Source organism: Liolophura sinensis, chromosome 8 (assembly GCF_032854445.1).
Source record: "Liolophura sinensis isolate JHLJ2023 chromosome 8, CUHK_Ljap_v2, whole genome shotgun sequence".
In the NCBI taxonomy this organism is placed as follows: Eukaryota; Metazoa; Mollusca; class Polyplacophora; order Chitonida; family Chitonidae; genus Liolophura; species Liolophura sinensis.
Genome location: NC_088302.1, coordinates 37,361,992 through 37,380,746, shown reverse-complemented (window position 1 = coordinate 37,380,746; position 18,755 = coordinate 37,361,992). Strand labels below are relative to the sequence as shown.

The following is an 18,755-nucleotide window of genomic DNA, read 5'->3' as shown; positions in this document are numbered from 1 at the left end:
TGGAGAAAACATGATGAAGTCAACAATTCCCACCTTGTCTGCCCGCCATCTTGGAGGAAGGTAACTTTAATGGTCTGGGCTGTATCTGTTATAATGGTGTTGAAACATTAGTGGCGGTAAATGGTGACATAAATGGTCAGAAATATACTGATATAATTGATGGCCTGGTATAGCCCCACCATTTCCTAATAATGATTACGTTTTCCTGGATGATAAGGCACCTGCACATAGGAGCTCGCGTAACCCGTGAATTTATGGAAGAAAATGGACGTAAAAACTACTGAATGGCCAGCACAATTCCCCGATCTAAAAATCATCGAAAAATATTTGGCTTAGGCTGAAACGAGACCTTCAAGCAGTGGTTACAAAGATCGTCAATTGAGACAAAGCTATTCGATGAAATTCACCTCCTGTGGCAAAACATAGGGGCCTACCTCTTTAGTGCGTCAGAAGTTTATTTTCAAGTATCACAGGTCGAATTCAGGAAGTGATACGCATGAAAGGCAATCTCCCTAAATACTGAGTTAAGACATATCCTCTTTTACCTTGAAACTACTACTGGAGGTACTGATAAAAATGTCATGCAGCGTGACGCCATTTTGAAAATGACGAATACTTGTGTCCATTCACTGTAAGTGAAATATTCTTCACTACGGGGTAAAACACCAATCAAATAATTAAACAATATATCCCTTCCATCCGTGCAATTTGTAACAATGTGTAACCTGATGGAGGAGACCATTACACACAAAACAATAGCACAGAAACGTAATAAATCACAATATTACTGGATTTCAGGAAATTCGAACCCAAAGCCTCAGGTTTAGGCCTATTCGCTGATATTTTCCGTAAGATGTTTGGAAAATTTATTGATCAAATGTTTTCTCAAAGATTGTGATAATGTTTTTAATTGTCACATTTTATTGGTATTTGGTTTTATGTATTCCTCATGTTCTTTATTATTATTATCACTGATATTTCTGATTTACTTTCATGTCACAAGAAGTTTTTACAGCAGGGTACCTTATCTCATGCTACTGCGACTCGGGACAACCTGCATTTAGTCTGACAATTCATCAGTGCTACGTTACTGATTTGCGCTAAAATCTCATCACAAAGGCAAAATGAGCACTAGAAAACACAGCTTAGGTCCGAATAACTCTAACTGGAACGGTTCCCCATCGGCGTTTGTCACAGTTTAAGGGACAAAACTCATCAAAACATTAAAACGACAGAGTTACCGCCCCTGTTCAACAGCTTTCTCGTACATTTCTAGTCCTCCCTTTGACTTGGGGTAGTTCCATAAAATCCATGGTTTGTAAAACTTTTACTTAAAATTGGATTAGAATTGCTCCCTATTACGCAATAAAAATCATACAAATGATAGCTTTAAAAAGCGGCAAGTGTCTTAAGGTAATTAATTTGGTTTGCGGTGTTGGCGTAGCACAAATAACGACTCGGGGAGCGTCTCGCCAGTTCGGTCGTTGTGAGACCAGCTGAAGCTGTTTCCTCTCCCATCATGCATAGGAAGGTCTACCAGCAACCTGCGGTTAATTGCGGGCTTCCCTGGCCTTTGCAGGTTTCCCCCAACCATAAAATGCTGGCCGCCGTCAGTGATTTTCGAACATATCTAATATATCTAGATATATCTAACATATCTAATTCCAATGGCGTGATTGACAATCTTCTACATAACGAATTATAATTAGGCGTACATGTTACGGGGGAAGGAGGTCGGGAATTGAGGGTGGGGGGGGGTGTCATGCAAAGGCTTATCTCGTGGTGTTAATGTCACTTACCAACAGTGGAATATTCAATAACTGTAACACTCTAAATACAATTGGTATTATACATGGATACTCACCGGGCCAGACCCTCCTGTAAAAGTCAAAAAAAGGCTATATGTTTTTAAGACTTATTTGAAATGAAAAATGATTTTTTTTCAAAACACAGGTGAAATCTGCGCCGCTTGCACAAAGAGATCGTGGCTACAATCGGTTGTAAGCCCTACAATTGAGTTTAAAATTGCTTGTAAAAATAAGCTGCGCCACTTGCTCATAGGAATTGTACGACGCTTGTATTGTCTATTTCTATTAGAGAGTCGCCTGTATTCAGCTCTCAGCCAACAAACAGTGGCATGTTGGGCAATGGGCGTGGAGAGTAACTTGTTTTACAATAGGTGCACCAACGTGCGGTTGGAACAAACTCCACAAAGTAGTACAGCCCACACTACACTCTCAGCGAATAGACTACATTGGGTTTTATAACAAAATTTCCTAACATCCAGCTTTAAAATCATACTGCCATGAGGTCATTTACTGCCAGAGATAAACTAATATTCATTTCTTAAGGTTTTATTATACTGAACGTGTTAACAATTTCAAACATAACAGTGTTAGAAACAGGGTTTGTAAAACCGATAGCAGTTTAGGTAACTGGTGTCGACCTCCGTCAAAACATGTTGAACTCCGCCCAATATCCAGCATGCAATTGGTTTTTGAATAATAATGACGTCGCCTGAGGCAATGGGCTTTTGTCGTCGAAACTGAGTTTATGGATTAGAAAAAGTGTTCTAACTTCATTTTCCTTGCAATGATATGGACGTTCAATATATCAATGCATAGAGCTTATGTTGCTACGTGTCACTGACTAAAGGCCATTTTGATAGTGAGTATGATTTTACAGACAGTTGAATGTAAGCGACTCTGAAAGAAATAGATTATAACTGTTCAGAGTAACTAAAGGGATTGTATGTCAAATTTGACTCCGCTTCGGGACCGGTAGATCCAGGATCAATCCTTGATCGAGTCACACCTAAGACTTTAAAAGAGGAAGTTGTAACTTCCTCGCTTGGCGTTCACCGTATCATTATAATGGCTCGGGCGGGGCGGCTTACTTGCCTTCGGTAAGTCGTCTCAGTGAAGCAGCACTAAATAAAAGAGCTGTGGGAATCCGTCCTGCAACAAGGAGGCACATTACACGTAGATGCACCCTAATGATTCCTTCGTCGTCATATGACTGAAAAATTGTTGAGTACGACGTTAAACCCCAAGCACTCACTCACTCACTCAAATTTGACTAGCTCCTAATGGTGCTCTGTGTAAATGGAAAATGTACCAGTCAATAACTTTTTCTTCCCTTCATTTTCAAAAGAGCTCAACATCATAATGATTCAGCAGTTCATCACGTGAAAAAATTCAGACAATCAATACGGAAATCGGTCACTTAATTTAGATCGCCTTAGAGTATGTAAAAAAGGTGAATGAGAGAGTGCTTAAGGTTTAACGTCGTACTTAACCATTTTTTAGTCATATGAAGACGAAGGAGTGCTTGTAGTGCATGTAATGTGCCTCTTTGTTGCAGGATGGATTGCCACAGCTCTAATGCTGCTTCGCTAAGACGACTTACCGAAGGCAAGTAAGTCGCCCAGCCCGAGCCATTATACTGATACGGGTCAACGGGTTGCACTATCCCATTATCCCCTTAATGCTTACCGTCAAGCAAGAAAGCTACGACTTCCTCTTTTAAGGTCTTAGATGTGACCCGAACCAAAACTGACCTCGGATGCACCGCCCCAGAAGGGGACGCTGCACCAACTGAGCCATCTGGGCCGGTATATGGTATAAAAGTACACGGCAGGATTTAGCCATCAACACAATCATGAATGAATGTATTAATGGGTGAATGTGGCTTTACAACACTTTAAAGGTAGTTCGGTCAAATCGTGGCTAGAACATGTTCGAAGCATGTGACAGTAGGCCTACATCACATAAATGGTGCTTAAAGGATAGGTAAAATAAGAGAAAAGACCGACACAAATGTACATAAAAGCCGATTTTTATTCCATGCACACCAGAATGTATATGAAGTTTTGTCTGTCTACATTATGAAATGAATTTCCTACAGAAACTGAAAATTATAAAACCAAGCATTTGTCGAATTTTCAAAGGGGCGGAGGTGCTAATTTAATCAAAATTTGGAACTTATTAACAGTGTTGTCTTAAGGTGCCATGAGTAATACAGAAATGAAAATACTAATATGAAACACGTATGTCATCTGAAAGACCAAGATACCAACTATTCAGTGGTTTTTTGTTTTTTTTTTTAGAATTTTTTCCAACCAAGTAAAATGTTATAAAACATCCAATTATACGGTGATCTGTTTGGGCCACGTGGTATCAGTGACGTGACTTTTATATTTTTGGTTAAAACATTTAACTCCAAGACCCACGTGTTGAATGCATCCGTATCTCTACATATATATGCATTTTAAATACAGAAATCTAACAGCTTACGTGTGTTCAGTGACAAACATAAGATGTTACCTCACTGTTCACAAAATGGTCCCAAAAGACCACCGTAGAATCCAATGCTTCCAATACACTTTAGCCCCTTTAAAAAAAATTAACAAGCAAACCGAACTGCTTTCCTACACAACCTTCAATATTTATTCATCTGACAAGTATGTCATGCTGTTGATTTCTGTGTCTTTAATGTTCTGCGTCTGTATCTTTTTCCCCACTCAATACTAAGTGTACAGAATGCCAGAACCTTTACTAGAGATATCCTTATAAGTAAATTTTAAGGTAAGCATTTTAAGGTATATATTTTTTCAGTTTGCACCATGTGAACAAGAAATAAACATTTAAATAAATTACTGGAATGATACCGACGACGCTTTACACATATTTGTGGTGGTTTAAATTATAACAAGATAGTTTTGCATATTCTTTTTTTGGAAATTTGATACCACCACTAATATATTACAAGTAATGATGAAGATAATGGTAAAAGCAGCCTGTGATGCTGTATTATTGTTCATTCGACAAACTATTCGCTGGAGATACTCCTTTGGTAATATGTAATGCGAAATCCCGCTTCCTGGCCAGAAATTTCTTTTAAATGATAGGACTCACACGTGATATTATCTGATACTATTGCAAATCTCGCGTTAGAGCGTGATTTCGCCTCACATGAACTTCACGTAGTTAGTTGCACAAAAGAGGCATCAACACCCTGAGATGCAGACTATAGATTGAATATGTAAATTTGTCAACAGTGATGTCTAACGATTAAATAAAATGCTTGAATCTCGACTCACACAGTGTTATGGCCATGAAGGCAGAACAGATTCTACATCCATGGTATGAAGTTCATAAAAAACTACACCCGTGTAACATAATTATGGGCATATCTTGCGTGTGTTTAAATCGATACAAATCGCGAATGTACCAGAAAAATGTAACCACAGAATACCCTAAATTGATTCTTCACGATCTCCACACAGTCTGTGTTTGCGCTCCAGTAAATCAAAACGTAGAGACGTTCAGATATGTTACAAGGGTTTACGGCCCTTGTCAGTTTTTGGCCAACCAAGTGTATAGTTCTAGTCATGTATTTTTGTGACCACTGATATACTTTCTTGTTATACTGTGCTGGCCTTATGTCTCCACAATTGCAGAACCAACCTCAGTGAACATCATACATAGATTCACTCGTGGGTTCACCAGAACGTACTAGGACATAGTCAGCGCAAACGACCTTCGTTCTTCTTTTCCATGTCACTGTTCATATTTAGTTTGTGATGCAACCACTGAGACACATTCAATGGAGCTCTATGCATGAACACTTGCAGATCCAATAGACCGGATTACATCGTAGTCGACATGGTTGATCTTTGAGCCAACTTCCTCGGGTCAGTGTTCATATTTTGCTTGTATATATTATATCTATAAAACTTCTGCGCCAGATTTCATGAAATTACACACGTGAATTCACTGCTGGCTTCCCTAGACTGTGGTCATCGCAAATGGCTTTTAGCCAACCTTTGCAGGTCAGAGTTCCATATTTGTTCTGGAACCATTTCATCTTCAAACCTGCAAAACTTCATATATGGATTTGTCGTTCCATTATCCATACTTTGTGACTGGGGAACCCCACTGCGGAAATATTAAATGGATATTGTGGTTAGTCCAGCTTCATTAATCACTTTAATGTAAAGTATATGTCAGATGAAAGACTATTAAACACAATCTACAAAAATTGCTGAATTTATTTCTTTATAATTTTTTTAACCCTGTAAAATACATTCGAAACTTTGGATTCTGCGATGACCTTTTCTGAGCATATTGGCACAAGTGACGTCACATCAGGTTTGTGTTACTTAACACACATGAATGCATTTACCGAGTGGATGAAACTAACTATTTCAAAGCAAAACTATGGATGTGACGTTACTTATTCCTGATGGGTCACTACAAATCATAGTAGATTCTGATGATTCCAAACCATTTTGCTCGGTTAGAAAAATTCTATTAAAAGACACATCTGACTAATTTCCTCTACAGTGTTCAGTCATCTTTCATTTGACGTATACTCCATTTTAGTGCCTTCTTTGAAGTGTATTCAAAACAGGCTTTTCTTGTTGTATCTTCGCTCTAGTGTGTAACACGTAACATAAAACTCCAAGTGATACAATTTGGCCATTACTACTGGGTAAGTATCCAGGCTTCAGGCGGTGCCCACAGATCCACAAAGACCCTGGTGGACTCCACACCAATTGCCCACTATTGCTGAACACTGCCATATGGAGCTGACGAGCGAAGCCAGTGGAATGGAGTGGCCAGTTTATTTGAGCGTGCAAGTTGCCGCTTGACCGGTCAGTTTGCCCACGCCAATAACAGACACAACTCCATCCTGACCTGCCATTAAACTCAAGTGTTGACCTATTGTCTACGCCGATTTCTTTCAGTCAATTCAAACTAGCATACAATACCAATCAATTTCCTTTGGGTCTTCAGAAATCGTTTCCTCTCTTGTCACTCGCAAATCAGAGTACATATGAGGCCCAATAAGCTATGTTAAAAGCGGCGAAGGCTAACGGAAACATGACTCGAGCCGCCTTATCAATTTTACTGACACTATTCATTCCAGATACGTTTGGTGCTTTGCTCGGCCTCTTTCCAGTGCTGAGAGAGGACAAAAAACTGGAGTGAAATCTGCTTCTTCCGTCGTCTTTTCGAGTTAGGCAATCCCAGAGGCCCTGGTAAGAAGAGCTGAGGAAATGGTTGTTTCTTGTTTCTGGAAATCCGTAATCCGAGATCCGGGAACGGCCATTGGCGGCGCGGCGACTGAGAAACCCTCGATCCTGTCGTGAGAAAAGCGTGTGCATTCCATTAGAAAACGAATAACGAGAAATCAATAATAATGAAGTGCTAACTTTGTGTTTTCGCGGTTGACAAGTCGTGTCATTTCCCATATTCTATGATTACCCTTACCAATTTACAAACACAAAATAATTTTCTTTTAAACCAGACATTTTAAATGCGATCCAAGAGACAGCGCATGCATTACGGGCCTGATTGCTTTGTGTAATGAATTACATTGATCAAATCATCACATATTTCGAAGTACATGTACGGCCTGTAAATGGTGATTGGCATAATTTTCCCCTTTCTGACACAAATCTTCTCCCTAGGCTGTTTTCCTAAGAGGGAATGGCTACATCGAACGTAACTACCATGGAGAGGTATCTCTACACTATGAGTTGCCATGAAAGTTAGGTTTAATTTACAATTGTGTAAGCATTATATTTCTTGTCCAACTCACGTCTTTTTTATCGACAGTATCGTCTTCACTTTCTTCGTTGATGCTCAGATCGTCGTGTTCTCCACTTCCGGCTTTTGTAAAATAGTGAACTATAGCGAACTGAATAACGGTGGCCATCACGAAGGTGAAGCATGATGCGATGTACACATCCAAGGCCGTGGAATATGACACCTTGGGCAGATCCGTTCTGTTGTCCAGCCCGAAAAATGTCATTGTGAGCACTGTTGTAACACCTGTAAATGGAATACATATAACACCGACGCCAATCATTTACTTCTTTATTTATTAATGTATTTATTCCATTGATATTTAACGCCATACTCAATAATTTTTCCCTTATATGACAAAGGCAATGTGGGTGGATGAAGGAAACCAGAGTGACCGGTGCAAACCACCGCCCAACGTCTGACAAACCTCCTGACAATGCCATTTCCACGAAACCACAAAGCGACCTCATTGGCTTCTTTCTTTATAGTTAAATGGTTGCAAAAAATGGGTTTCAACCTTCAGCGTTTCCTCTGATCAATTATTTGGTCAGTAAACCTTATTTTGTTTGTTTATTTATTTATTTGATTGATTTTAACAAGGTGTGCAAATAATTTTCATTTATTCCCATGTTACAAAAAACAACATACAATATACATGTACATGGTGGAAAAAATACTAACCATATCCGTTGAACCGCGACATACAAACATACTACAACATAATTATCATATATTGTTGTTGAGAAACACTCTGTTTGTCTTGTTCGTGGACGCCTAATTCTCCCCGGGTTTAACTGACACAGAAGGTCAAAAGTCTCTGTGTTTAGTTTTGACGATTTCTATATGGCATTAACAAGTCTCCATCTAACCTTGGCTCAAATCAGTAATACTAGTCTGTCTGGATCATTAATTATTGAACGGATATGAGGTGGGGGTATATTTAAATACTAATAAATCACGCAGTATACTATGTTATGCGCTATGAATTCATGTGAAGCAGTATTTGGTTTGATGTTGTATAATATAGGTACCTAACATTATCCGGTCGGCGGTGGCTTCACGATTGATCCAAAACGACACCCAGGACAGGACGACAAGTAGGCAGCAAGGCAGATAAACTTGAATTAAAAAGTAGCCCATGCGGCGCTTCAGATGGAAGTTGATCTCCAGCACGGAGTGTAAAGCTGTCAATAAAACCACAGTGTATTATTATCAGTTCACGTTGGCCAGTACATTCAAATACTCCCAGAAACAATAGCATTTGCATGACAAAGGCTTAATGGTTCCTGCCAATAGAATACAGTGAAAAATCGTCAGAAATTTAGGCTAGTCTGCCAAATTTAGCCGGCAACTGGAGAGCTGGGCAGTGCTTGGAAGTCTGTAAGTGCTGGAAGTTACAAGGTGAATCCAATACTGCTTGCGTGTTGGCAAAAAAAAATCAAGGCTATACACTGGAACAAGAATGCTGGCGATCGGTTTTGGTTGGCAGTGCGTTTAACTGCAAGAAGACTTACTGTCTCTAAATAAGGTGGATCTATTTGAGCCCGGGTGACTGATGAGATCAAACTGAGACAGCGTCATGTCCTTGGCAATTTCAACTGCTTTGGCGTTGCCGTATTTCCATTTGTACAGTATATCATCGTCTGAATAGCCAACTGCGGAGAAGACATGGAGAAGAAATAATAAAGACTGCAAATAAACTAGGAAGAACTCCACATGCGTTCGTGAAAATGATTTGAAATTTAACTCGACGAGCAGCAGGAAGGGTAATTTCCCCTCAGAAATTGTATAAACTTCCACGAAATCCACATAAACAGCGAGAGAAAAAATATTAACTGATGTACTCTTATCTCCAGTGATTTCTAATTATTTACGCCGTCTGAGGTTAGAATGACAAGAACATCCCGAATAATTCATGGCCAAGGTTTTACTTACAGCTTCCAATGTACATGGGGCAATCCTGGGAATCCAGGGGAAACTTCTCCAAGCGCATCATACAGCGAGTTCGAATTGTCAGTCTGCGGAATAGGTGAAAGGTGATGATAGAGAAATTGTTACACGTGTAGTGAATTAAAGGTTTAACGCAATTATACGGGAAAAAAGGTAAGAGTCTGGTAAGTTTAGTAACATGATAACAAAGAAAACGTAATACTATACTGAATCAAAAATTTAACAGTACGATGGCAGAGAAAATGTAATATTTGTAACTTTTCATTTATTTATTTATTTGATTGGTGTTTAACGCCGTACTCAAGAATATTTCATTTATACGACAACTGCCTGCATTATGGTGGGAGGGAACCGGACAGAAGCCATCTCCATGTAATTGGTAGACCCTCCCAAGAATGACTGGAGAGGAACACTACGACGACAAGAGAAATTGCTACATGTGTAGAAAATAAAGGTGATTAACTTTAATGACAATAAAAATACACAAGTTATGGATTAAATGTTTGAAATAGTGTCACAGAACAATATAATGTGATGCACACACTGAGTAAGCTATCTGTCAAACAGACATGACAAAAGTAGTGGATGACTTACAGCAAAAACGTGTTCTTTACAAAAGGCACGGTCAGCAGACACCTCGCATTTCATTTCCGGTGAATATTAACATGCTTTTTAATATGATCTATTTTCTTTGCCTCGATTAGTAAAGTCCCAACGAATTCCTAACAGAGGAGCTAAGCCGAAAATGACGCAAAGACATCGATTCGCTGCGTCAAATACATGTATTTCGCGGAAGTTAAGGAAATATCATTTGTTTCAGTGCGTACCCTTGCAACCTTAGAAAAAAACCATAGCACTCTTTTGACGCCCATGGACGGTAAGTTTATGCACTGCCACGCATATGTACTTACATAGTGAAAACCAGTTAACAACATAACAAGGTGGCTTTGTCTGAATGACAATTCATGGATATTGTTACAACAACCATAACCATTTGTTATACTTGTATTTGTTATGTTCATCACGTATGTAATATAATTAAAGAGGTACAGCATAGAGTATTGTCATAACAGATATCCACCTGGACACTTGGTACCGTAAGAACTAAATTGCCTCCTTGTTTGCAGATGACTGCACTGACAGTCATGTTCTGGTGGTGGAATACAAACCTTTGAGAAAATAATATGGAGCCATTTGGATCTATTCTAAAGAGTTTGTTGGGCATGGGAACCGTGTGCAGATAGGAATGTTGTCCATTCAAAATAACCGTATCGGGATGCCAGATTTTTTCCAGCATTTTGATATTGAGCGCCAGTCGAACAGTCTCATTTCCGGGGATATCGAAGGTTAGCCTTTCGTCTTTCCAGGATTGACGTAAATAACACTGCATCGACATCCGCTGTAACAACACAGAATCGCACACGTGTTATCATTATATTAGCAGAATATTTGGCATGTTTTGATCGTCTCGGTATCATTATTGCCCAAATCATAGCTGGTGTCAGATTTTTTTTTGCCCATATCTCATAACAAATGTCAACAGTTTCTCTGATGGTGAAATCAATTCAAGCTACTCTAAAAATTGCCAGCAAAACAGATATATAAAAAACCATCGAAATACGGGTCTTATAAAAACTGACTAAAATTAAGGCTTTATAGCAGTGCATTCCTCGCAGCTTATCTCAGAATATCATATTTTTTCTTTGCTTTGTTTCATTGATTTTTTTTTGCAGTAAACCAACTGCATGAACTTCGGTGAAAAAAAGACACCATTATACAGGAAAACAAATAAGTTCACAGTTATCTGCCTATCCTTCCGTGAGTGCCCTTTGTTGAAATGAAACATCCAAAACAAATCAGTTTACAATTATCTACCTATCCGTGCGTGAGTACCCTCCGTTTAAATAAAGCATCGGTTTTATTAACTCGTGGAGTTTCTTATTACGCTTTTATTTCATCACTGTTACAGACCTCGTCAGTGTCTAATAGCGTTTAAAGAATATAAAGTCAGAGTGTCATGTTGAGGTAAATGATTCACTGAATGAACTGTAGTATTTTGATATTTACTGATGACTAAAATGCGTCATGATTCTCAGAAAAAATCACGTCTCAAATTTCTGATTCCTTCATTCAAACTTCCAGAAAACCCTGAAAAACGCAGGAAAATAAGATCGGAATTCCATCAGAGACACACTGATGCAATGCATGCTATAATGCTAACACTAATGCAAATGCGTGTAAATGATATGGCTTACCATATCACTCTCTGATATCGGACCCATAGACCGGATGTTCAAGTCTACTGCCACCACAACGGGGGAACCTGAAAAGAGAAAAGATAAACATAGATATTGTAGGATGTATAATATAGTTAACTCATTTACGTAGTATACCTAAGTGTCCTATTAACCAAGTGAAATAGGCCCACATAAATGCCATAACTGTAATACAGCGCATATCATTATACGCAACTGTAATCTTAACCATTGGAAATAATCCTATACCCTGTAACCGTATTATTAACCATTTGAAATACAATCTTTAGCTTTGAATGGGGCTATAGCTGTAGTCTTAATCACCCTTGCTGGGACTACATAGCTACAATTTAACGGCCAGGTCTATCCAGCTGTATTTTTTATTACCTTTCGCTTGGCTGGGTCTACCTAGTGTACATAACGGCACCATCTCCGGTTTGGCCTAAATAACGGTGTTCATAGCCATCTTCAGCCAGACCTACATAAAGGTGCTCTTCGTCGTCTTCGGCTAGGCCCAAACAAATCTGCTCTTAACATTTTCGACTAGGCTTGCATAACGGTACTCTGAACCATCTCGGCTAACCATCTATTGCGGATGGTTGTGGGTTTCCCCCAGTCTCTGCGCGGTTTTCTATCACCGTAGTGCTCACCGTCGTCGTATAACTGAAACATTCTTGAGTACGGTGTAAGACAGCAATCAAATCAAACAAATTTTTACCACCTTCGGCTAGGCCTACACAACTCTTAGCCATCTTCAGCTAAGCCTACACAACGGTACTCTTAGCCATCTTCGGCTACGCCTGCACAAGGGTATATTAGCCATCTTTGGCTAGGTCTGCACAAGGGTATTTTAGCCATCTTTAGCTAGGCCTGCACAAGGGTATATTAGCCATCTTTGGCTAGGTCTGCACAAGGGTATTTTAGCCATCTTTAGCTGGGCCTGCACAAGGGTATTTTAGCCATCTTTGGCTAGGCCTGCGTATGGGTATATTAGCCATCTTTGGCTGGGCCTGCACAAGGATATGTTAGCCATCTTTGGCTAGGTCTGCACAAGAGTATTTTAACCATCTTTGACTAGGCCTGCACAAGGGTATTTTAGCCATCTTTGGCTAGGCCTGCACAAGGGTATTTTAGCCATCTTTGGCTAGGCCTGCACAAGGGTATTTTAGCCATCTTTGGCTAGGCCTGCACGGAATGTATTCTTAACCATAACACAGAGATAAATTGTAGCTATATCTAATCATCAGCACTATAGCACATGTCATGTAAAGGTTAACACTTGATTTCGAAATTTTTTAACGTTTGTATGTCATAAAAACATGATCATCTATGCTTAATCTTCAAGAAGGCAGTACTAACGTCTGGCTGTAAAATGGAATAACTGCCACATTGATTTATTGATATGCTCGGTGCCACAGAAATATGGCATAGAGGGTGTCTAACAAATTATGATAATGCTTTGCTGTGAGTTATAACACACCGTTCATTGCAGGTTAAAAAAAAACCACAGAATGAGACGAAGTACGAAATCGAAAACAGTCAGGTTTTTAGCGTTTCTTACTGTTAGCAATTACTAGCGAGGCCTTGGTTAGCTCTTGGATACTCCCACTGCGCCTTTAGACATATGAGATAGCTTTGGTTTTTCCCTGTGTTATCAAACAGGTCGGTGTTCTGTCGGGTACATCGGCGAGTTACAGCCCTTAACACAAGGCTACGAGCTGGTACATCCCTGGTTAGACCACCGTTATTATACACTGAATGGAGACCAGGACATAAAAAAGGCAGGATGTATTGAAAACAGTGATTACAAGTTATACCCGCCGTGAATTACATCTGATACCTCCTTCAGAGTATTTTGTTCGCATTGATCACAGTAAACAAATGTCGAGAAAGTGTGTTATTAGATAAATCCCAGTCGGTAGGCATCAGTTCTATCATCCCAGTCGGTGGGCATCAGTTCTATCAGCACGGAATGGTTCGATTTTTTAGATTCAGGTATTTTATTTTAGCAGCAAAAGTAAGTAATTTTTCATGCTGTTTCAGAGTTTGTTATAGTATCTAGCAGTTTAAAGTTTGTTTTAAAGTTTTCTTCTTTTTTTTTTTTTTTACTGTCAGGGGTTGACCTGAGTACCGCATGTACCTTGACCTGTAACGTAAATCGTTTCATAATTAGATATCAGAACAGGCATTTTCATCTTAACAAGTACTGAGTCTGAAAACATGCAGTCACCCTTCTGTATTTTAAACAAGGATTGGTAAGCTTGGCCTCAGCCCTTAAACATAATGGTTGTAAGGTCAGTCATGCGAGATTAAGATTAAAATGTTGCTTACGTTGGCAAGAATCTTATACTTAAACATCTGCAATATGAATGGTTCAAAGACACCATTATACTTCAAAGCTATTTTTAAAAAGCTTCATATTAATTTTTTTATACTTGTAAATTAAAACTTCAACCGTTGAAACCCGAATGCTTCAAAGACTCAATATTGCTTGCATATTATATTCCAACTATCTCTCGGCGTAAACGTTTTTTGTAATATATACACCAAATGCATGATGTATTCAGTAGCAACCTCGTTGTGGTAGCAACCTCGTTGTGGTAGCAACCTCGTTGTGGTAGAAACCTTCATATATTCACTGTGCATTGGTTACTTTCTCCGGACACTGTTTTGTTGTGGAATTCTTTGTTAGAGAAATCCCACAGGATCTTAAGAAGAACAACCTATCTAGTTGTTAAGATATCTTAGAATAATTTCACTTGCGTGAATGACCAAGGTTTAACCCATCTGTGTAATGCAGATTTTGTGAGTTCAGAGTTATCAGGTTTGATCGCGACAATACAAAGCCTTAATGAAGTTTATCTTTAGAAAACCCCAAAGCGTCTAATCGAAATAAATCGACGCGCGATTGGTGAAGCATTCTAATGGTTTAACGTCTCTTAGATCACGTCTCCGTGGTTCGCCATTGCTATCACCTCATTACCGCTGATTACATCCCGCCAAATGCTCGAGCAGACCGATTAAGTTGCAACCACATAATTCCTACGCTCACTTATCAATGAAGACTCTTCTCTGCCACAAGATTTTAATCGTGGAACTCTCTTTGCTTTGTTTCTAAGCCGACTGGAAGGATCTTTGACTCTAAGATGCAAGGTGCTTTGTAATTTATTGATCAGGATTAAATAAGTTTCATTTGTCTTAAGTGGGTTTGCGGCCATTCGGGGAATGAAGACTGGAGGTCGTTTTGCAGCACTAATATATGGAGGTGTGTCTGTGTACAGCTCTGTACATGGACGAAATTCAGTTTTGTTGTTTCCAAACTGTTCCGCATACGTGCGAGCCACGACCATTCTTACAGTATTAAACTTAATAATTATCTGATTATTTCAGATAATATACTCATCTAGCTGTCTATTTAGTTGATAACAGGTTATATTACTGCTTGCAGTTCTCAAAACGTTATAACAAATAAACACACGATTGTTTGTATAAATACCATTCTTTGTTTAAATACAGCTATGTGTACAATTAGCCTTTTTTATACGAATTTATTTATTTATCCATTTGCTTGGTGGCCATTATGATGGGAGGAAGCCGAGATAGCCCGGGGGAACACCCACGACAATCCGCAGGTTTGTGCCAGACCTTCTCAAGTACGACTGGAGAGGATCGCATTGGTGAGAGGCCTCTAGGTTATTGTGCCACGCGGCGCACATGAGGCTCTTTTGTTTGCACGAATATAATTGGTTGGTGTTAACAAAATGGGTTGGAGCGAACAGAATTGGTTATACTAATAGAACTGCTTGTACAATTAGCATTGGTTGTACGAAAAGCATTGTTGCTTTGGTACAAATGTAACTGTCTGTACGAATAACACTATTTTGTATGAAAACAGTTTTTGTACAGATATAGTTACTGGTAACAAACACAAAGTTTTACATGTGCAATTGTTTGTACAAATACCATGCATGATTTGTGGAAACTGTATTCTCAGTCTACTGAAGTTATCACGCGTTATAAATTTTGGAACTAGCTCTGTTCAACTCATACCATCTTCAACGCGGACGGCTTTAAACAGCTGAAATTTTTTCCAACTCAAATGCCTTTACATGTGTTATACTATTTTGCGTTTGGCACATGCTATGTTCCTGCTACTAACACGGACACTATATTTGCAGTTTGTAAGCCCTCTACAGTCAGCATATTGTGTAGCACTGTTGCTTCTTTCCTCTTTGCCATTTCAAAGAGGGATTGGTTGATATAAAAAAATGCCAAGCTTTACACTTCATTTGAGTAAATTTAGGCTTTCAAAAAAATCAGTCCATCATTATTTATGTTACACTGTCAAATAAATGAGGTTTAATGTGATATTACATTCCGGTTATTACACAGCGTCATTTTCATTCATTGATGAGTTACCTGTTCAGTATTGATAGGGATGCCATGTACTGTTAGCTCCATGGACGCCTGGGCTGTTGATAGACGCTAATTAGAATCGTTCTCTATTGTCGTTTTGAATTTTGCGAACAGCCCTCTACTCAAATTAACATGTATAGATATTGATTTTTCGTGTGTTTAAGATATAACCTGCTACTAATATGGTTTTATTACTTCGTTAAATTATATTGTACGGAGCAAACGCCCGTGGCGGTGAGCGTTTTTGTACTTTAATCATCCCTTCGTGCATCGGCAGTCAATGTCGTTCCTTCCCCAGTAACAAATTATCGATTATGTCAAACCTTATCCCTCATAACAAGTAGCATGTTCCCCTAAATATTAATATTTTTATTCATAACTTTCTACCCTTTTTAAGAATATAGTCTTGTCTGTCTTGTTGGCTTTTTCACACCGCCCACTTCTTCCGAAAATTTATTTTATTGGAAATAATTTGAATAGCACGGGTGTGGAATATTTTTGACGCAGTATTTTCCTTTGAGGCCATGCTAGTTTATTAGAAAAGAAAATGAGGCTGTCATAATGGCTAAACGAGTTAATTATATAACTATTAGGGGTGGCAGTGATTGGTCATGTGATGCATACCTCCAAACCCAGGCCTCAATCTATTGTCGTATCCCTGTAGAAGCTGGTCTAAGACAGTGGTCACATTTTCGGCGAATACACTGGCGGCTGTGCTACTGACCAGAATACTGTAACAGAAACGTATAAGCGTATTCCACCACTGAACAAATTTTATTGCAATACACCACAACACTGGTGTACAGACATGACAACAAATTGCTCTAACACACCATAGATCAATGGATTGCAATAGAACACATGAGCACAAACCAAAACGCAACGAGCAAAGTAATGCACAAAATTTTAACAACAAGACACAAATTAAAAATGAACACTAGAAAACTGTAACACAAAACAGGTACAACGCAAATAAGCATAGAATCAGTTCAAAATGAACAAATATTGCAGTACAAAAAGTAAGAGGAATCATTATTTATAAAACAATAGCAAAATAGAGAGATATGTATTTATTTATTTGATTGGTGTTTCACGCCGGACTCAAGAATATTTCGCTTATACGACGGCGGACAGGATTATGATGGGAGGAAACCCTGCAGAGTTCGGAAAAGAGATGGAAAAAACATCTCCTGTCAGATGACGGTGCTATGACTGTCCATAATATGTCAACAAAAAACGTACTAATCAGGTCTTACGACACCCACGAAAACGACAATTGTAAAAGATTCTGAAAGTTTGACCGATTAAGGACATCGCGGTACATCTGATTATGTAAATACTGATGGCAAGCATAAGGACGCATAATGTCACAAAGACACACACTTACATGTGGCACATCCCAGACGATATTAAATTTAACCTTGGGCAAAAATGGTGCGTTATAACGGATTAAGTAAACCAAAGTAGCCGAATATAGTCACCGTCCTCTATCAGGTACATAACAAACACTCTTAATTAATTCGTAATGGATTAGAGGGACTCGAGATCAAGGCTTCGCGCGACTGAGTCAGAGAGGTTCGTCGCGGAAGAGGAGTCAAATTTGTAAACATTTTCCAGACAAAGAATAACTGAGCCTTGTTACATGAGCAAGGTTCATTCTCTTAACCTCAGAAATACGTTGTACTATAGAAACTAAATCATATACAAAGGTCGTAATCCGCAATAAATACCTGTGCGTACATTACCTGAGCAGTAGCTTCATAATAAACAGAGGCAAGTTGGACAGAACGATCGTCATCTCGGAGATCTGGCCAATAAATAAGAACACAGATAAGTAATTATTTTTTTCGATGTGTTTGTATTTGGAATTGCAATATAACAATTTTTTTAAAAACCCAATAATTTTTGTTTTGCGTTCAAACATTAGCAGACATGCAGTTAAGGCATTTTTGCTGTAGGGTTGTTTTGTGGGCTTCAGATTTTTAACTAGAGACATCGCATTATGTATTTTCAAAACATATCACAGTCTTTACATCTCCTTACTAAGTTAGTAGAATTAAAAATTGGCAGTGAGAACAATTGGTTTGTGTGACGACAAAAGCTTACTTATTATGTTGCTGGCGGTTCTTTTACTGAAATACCTTTCTGAGCGTTAATTTTGAAATTCTGATGGGGTGGGTGTGAAACAATTTTGGTAGTTAAACTAAGGACTGGTAACAGTCCTTTTGGGAAGTAAGGGGTGAAACTGATGAACAAAAATGAATATAGATTGCTTGCTTGGGGTATTTACGTTGTACTCAATTTTTCATTCATATGATGACGAGGAGTCGTTAAGTGTATGAATATATTATTGTGTCTTCTTGTGGCAGGGCGAGTCCATGCTGCCAAAGTGCTGCCGGCACTGAAACATCACGCCGAAGACAACAGACAAAACACCCATTTTACTGACAACGGGCCAACCAGTTGTTTCCTCTAACCCCTAAGCCCTGAGCGTCAAACGAGGCAACAGCAAGTACCATTTTTAAAGTCTTCGGTATGA

At 38.9% G+C, this 18,755-nt stretch overlaps 1 protein-coding gene across 1 annotated transcript; it reads right to left on the bottom strand.

Annotated features, from left to right (window-relative positions):
* Window positions 1–6,626: 6,626 nt before the first annotated feature.
* On the bottom strand, window positions 6,627–18,020 carry LOC135473888 (gamma-aminobutyric acid receptor alpha-like). The gene is made up of 9 exons (XM_064753818.1): window positions 17,962–18,020; window positions 16,841–16,947; window positions 11,801–11,868; window positions 10,715–10,944; window positions 9,531–9,613; window positions 9,110–9,250; window positions 8,627–8,779; window positions 7,609–7,841; window positions 6,627–7,147 (listed from the first exon to the last, which is right to left on the bottom strand). Exons 1-9 carry the CDS (start codon window positions 18,012–18,014, stop codon window positions 6,830–6,832), a joined length of 1,386 nt encoding a protein of 461 aa, XP_064609888.1. The 5' UTR covers window positions 18,015–18,020; the 3' UTR covers window positions 6,627–6,829.
* Window positions 18,021–18,755: the final 735 nt, after the last annotated feature.

Coding starts and splice junctions, on each gene's coding strand:
- LOC135473888 (XM_064753818.1), bottom strand. CDS start 18,014: ATGACGATCGTTCTGTCCAACTTGCCTCTGTTTATTATGAAGCTACTG. Junction 9,251..9,530: donor CCCCATGTACATTGGAAGCT/GTAAGTAAAACC, acceptor TCTTCTCCGCAG/TTGGCTATTCAGACGATGAT. Junction 8,780..9,109: donor ATCCACCTTATTTAGAGACA/GTAAGTCTTCTT, acceptor TTTTATTGACAG/CTTTACACTCCGTGCTGGAG.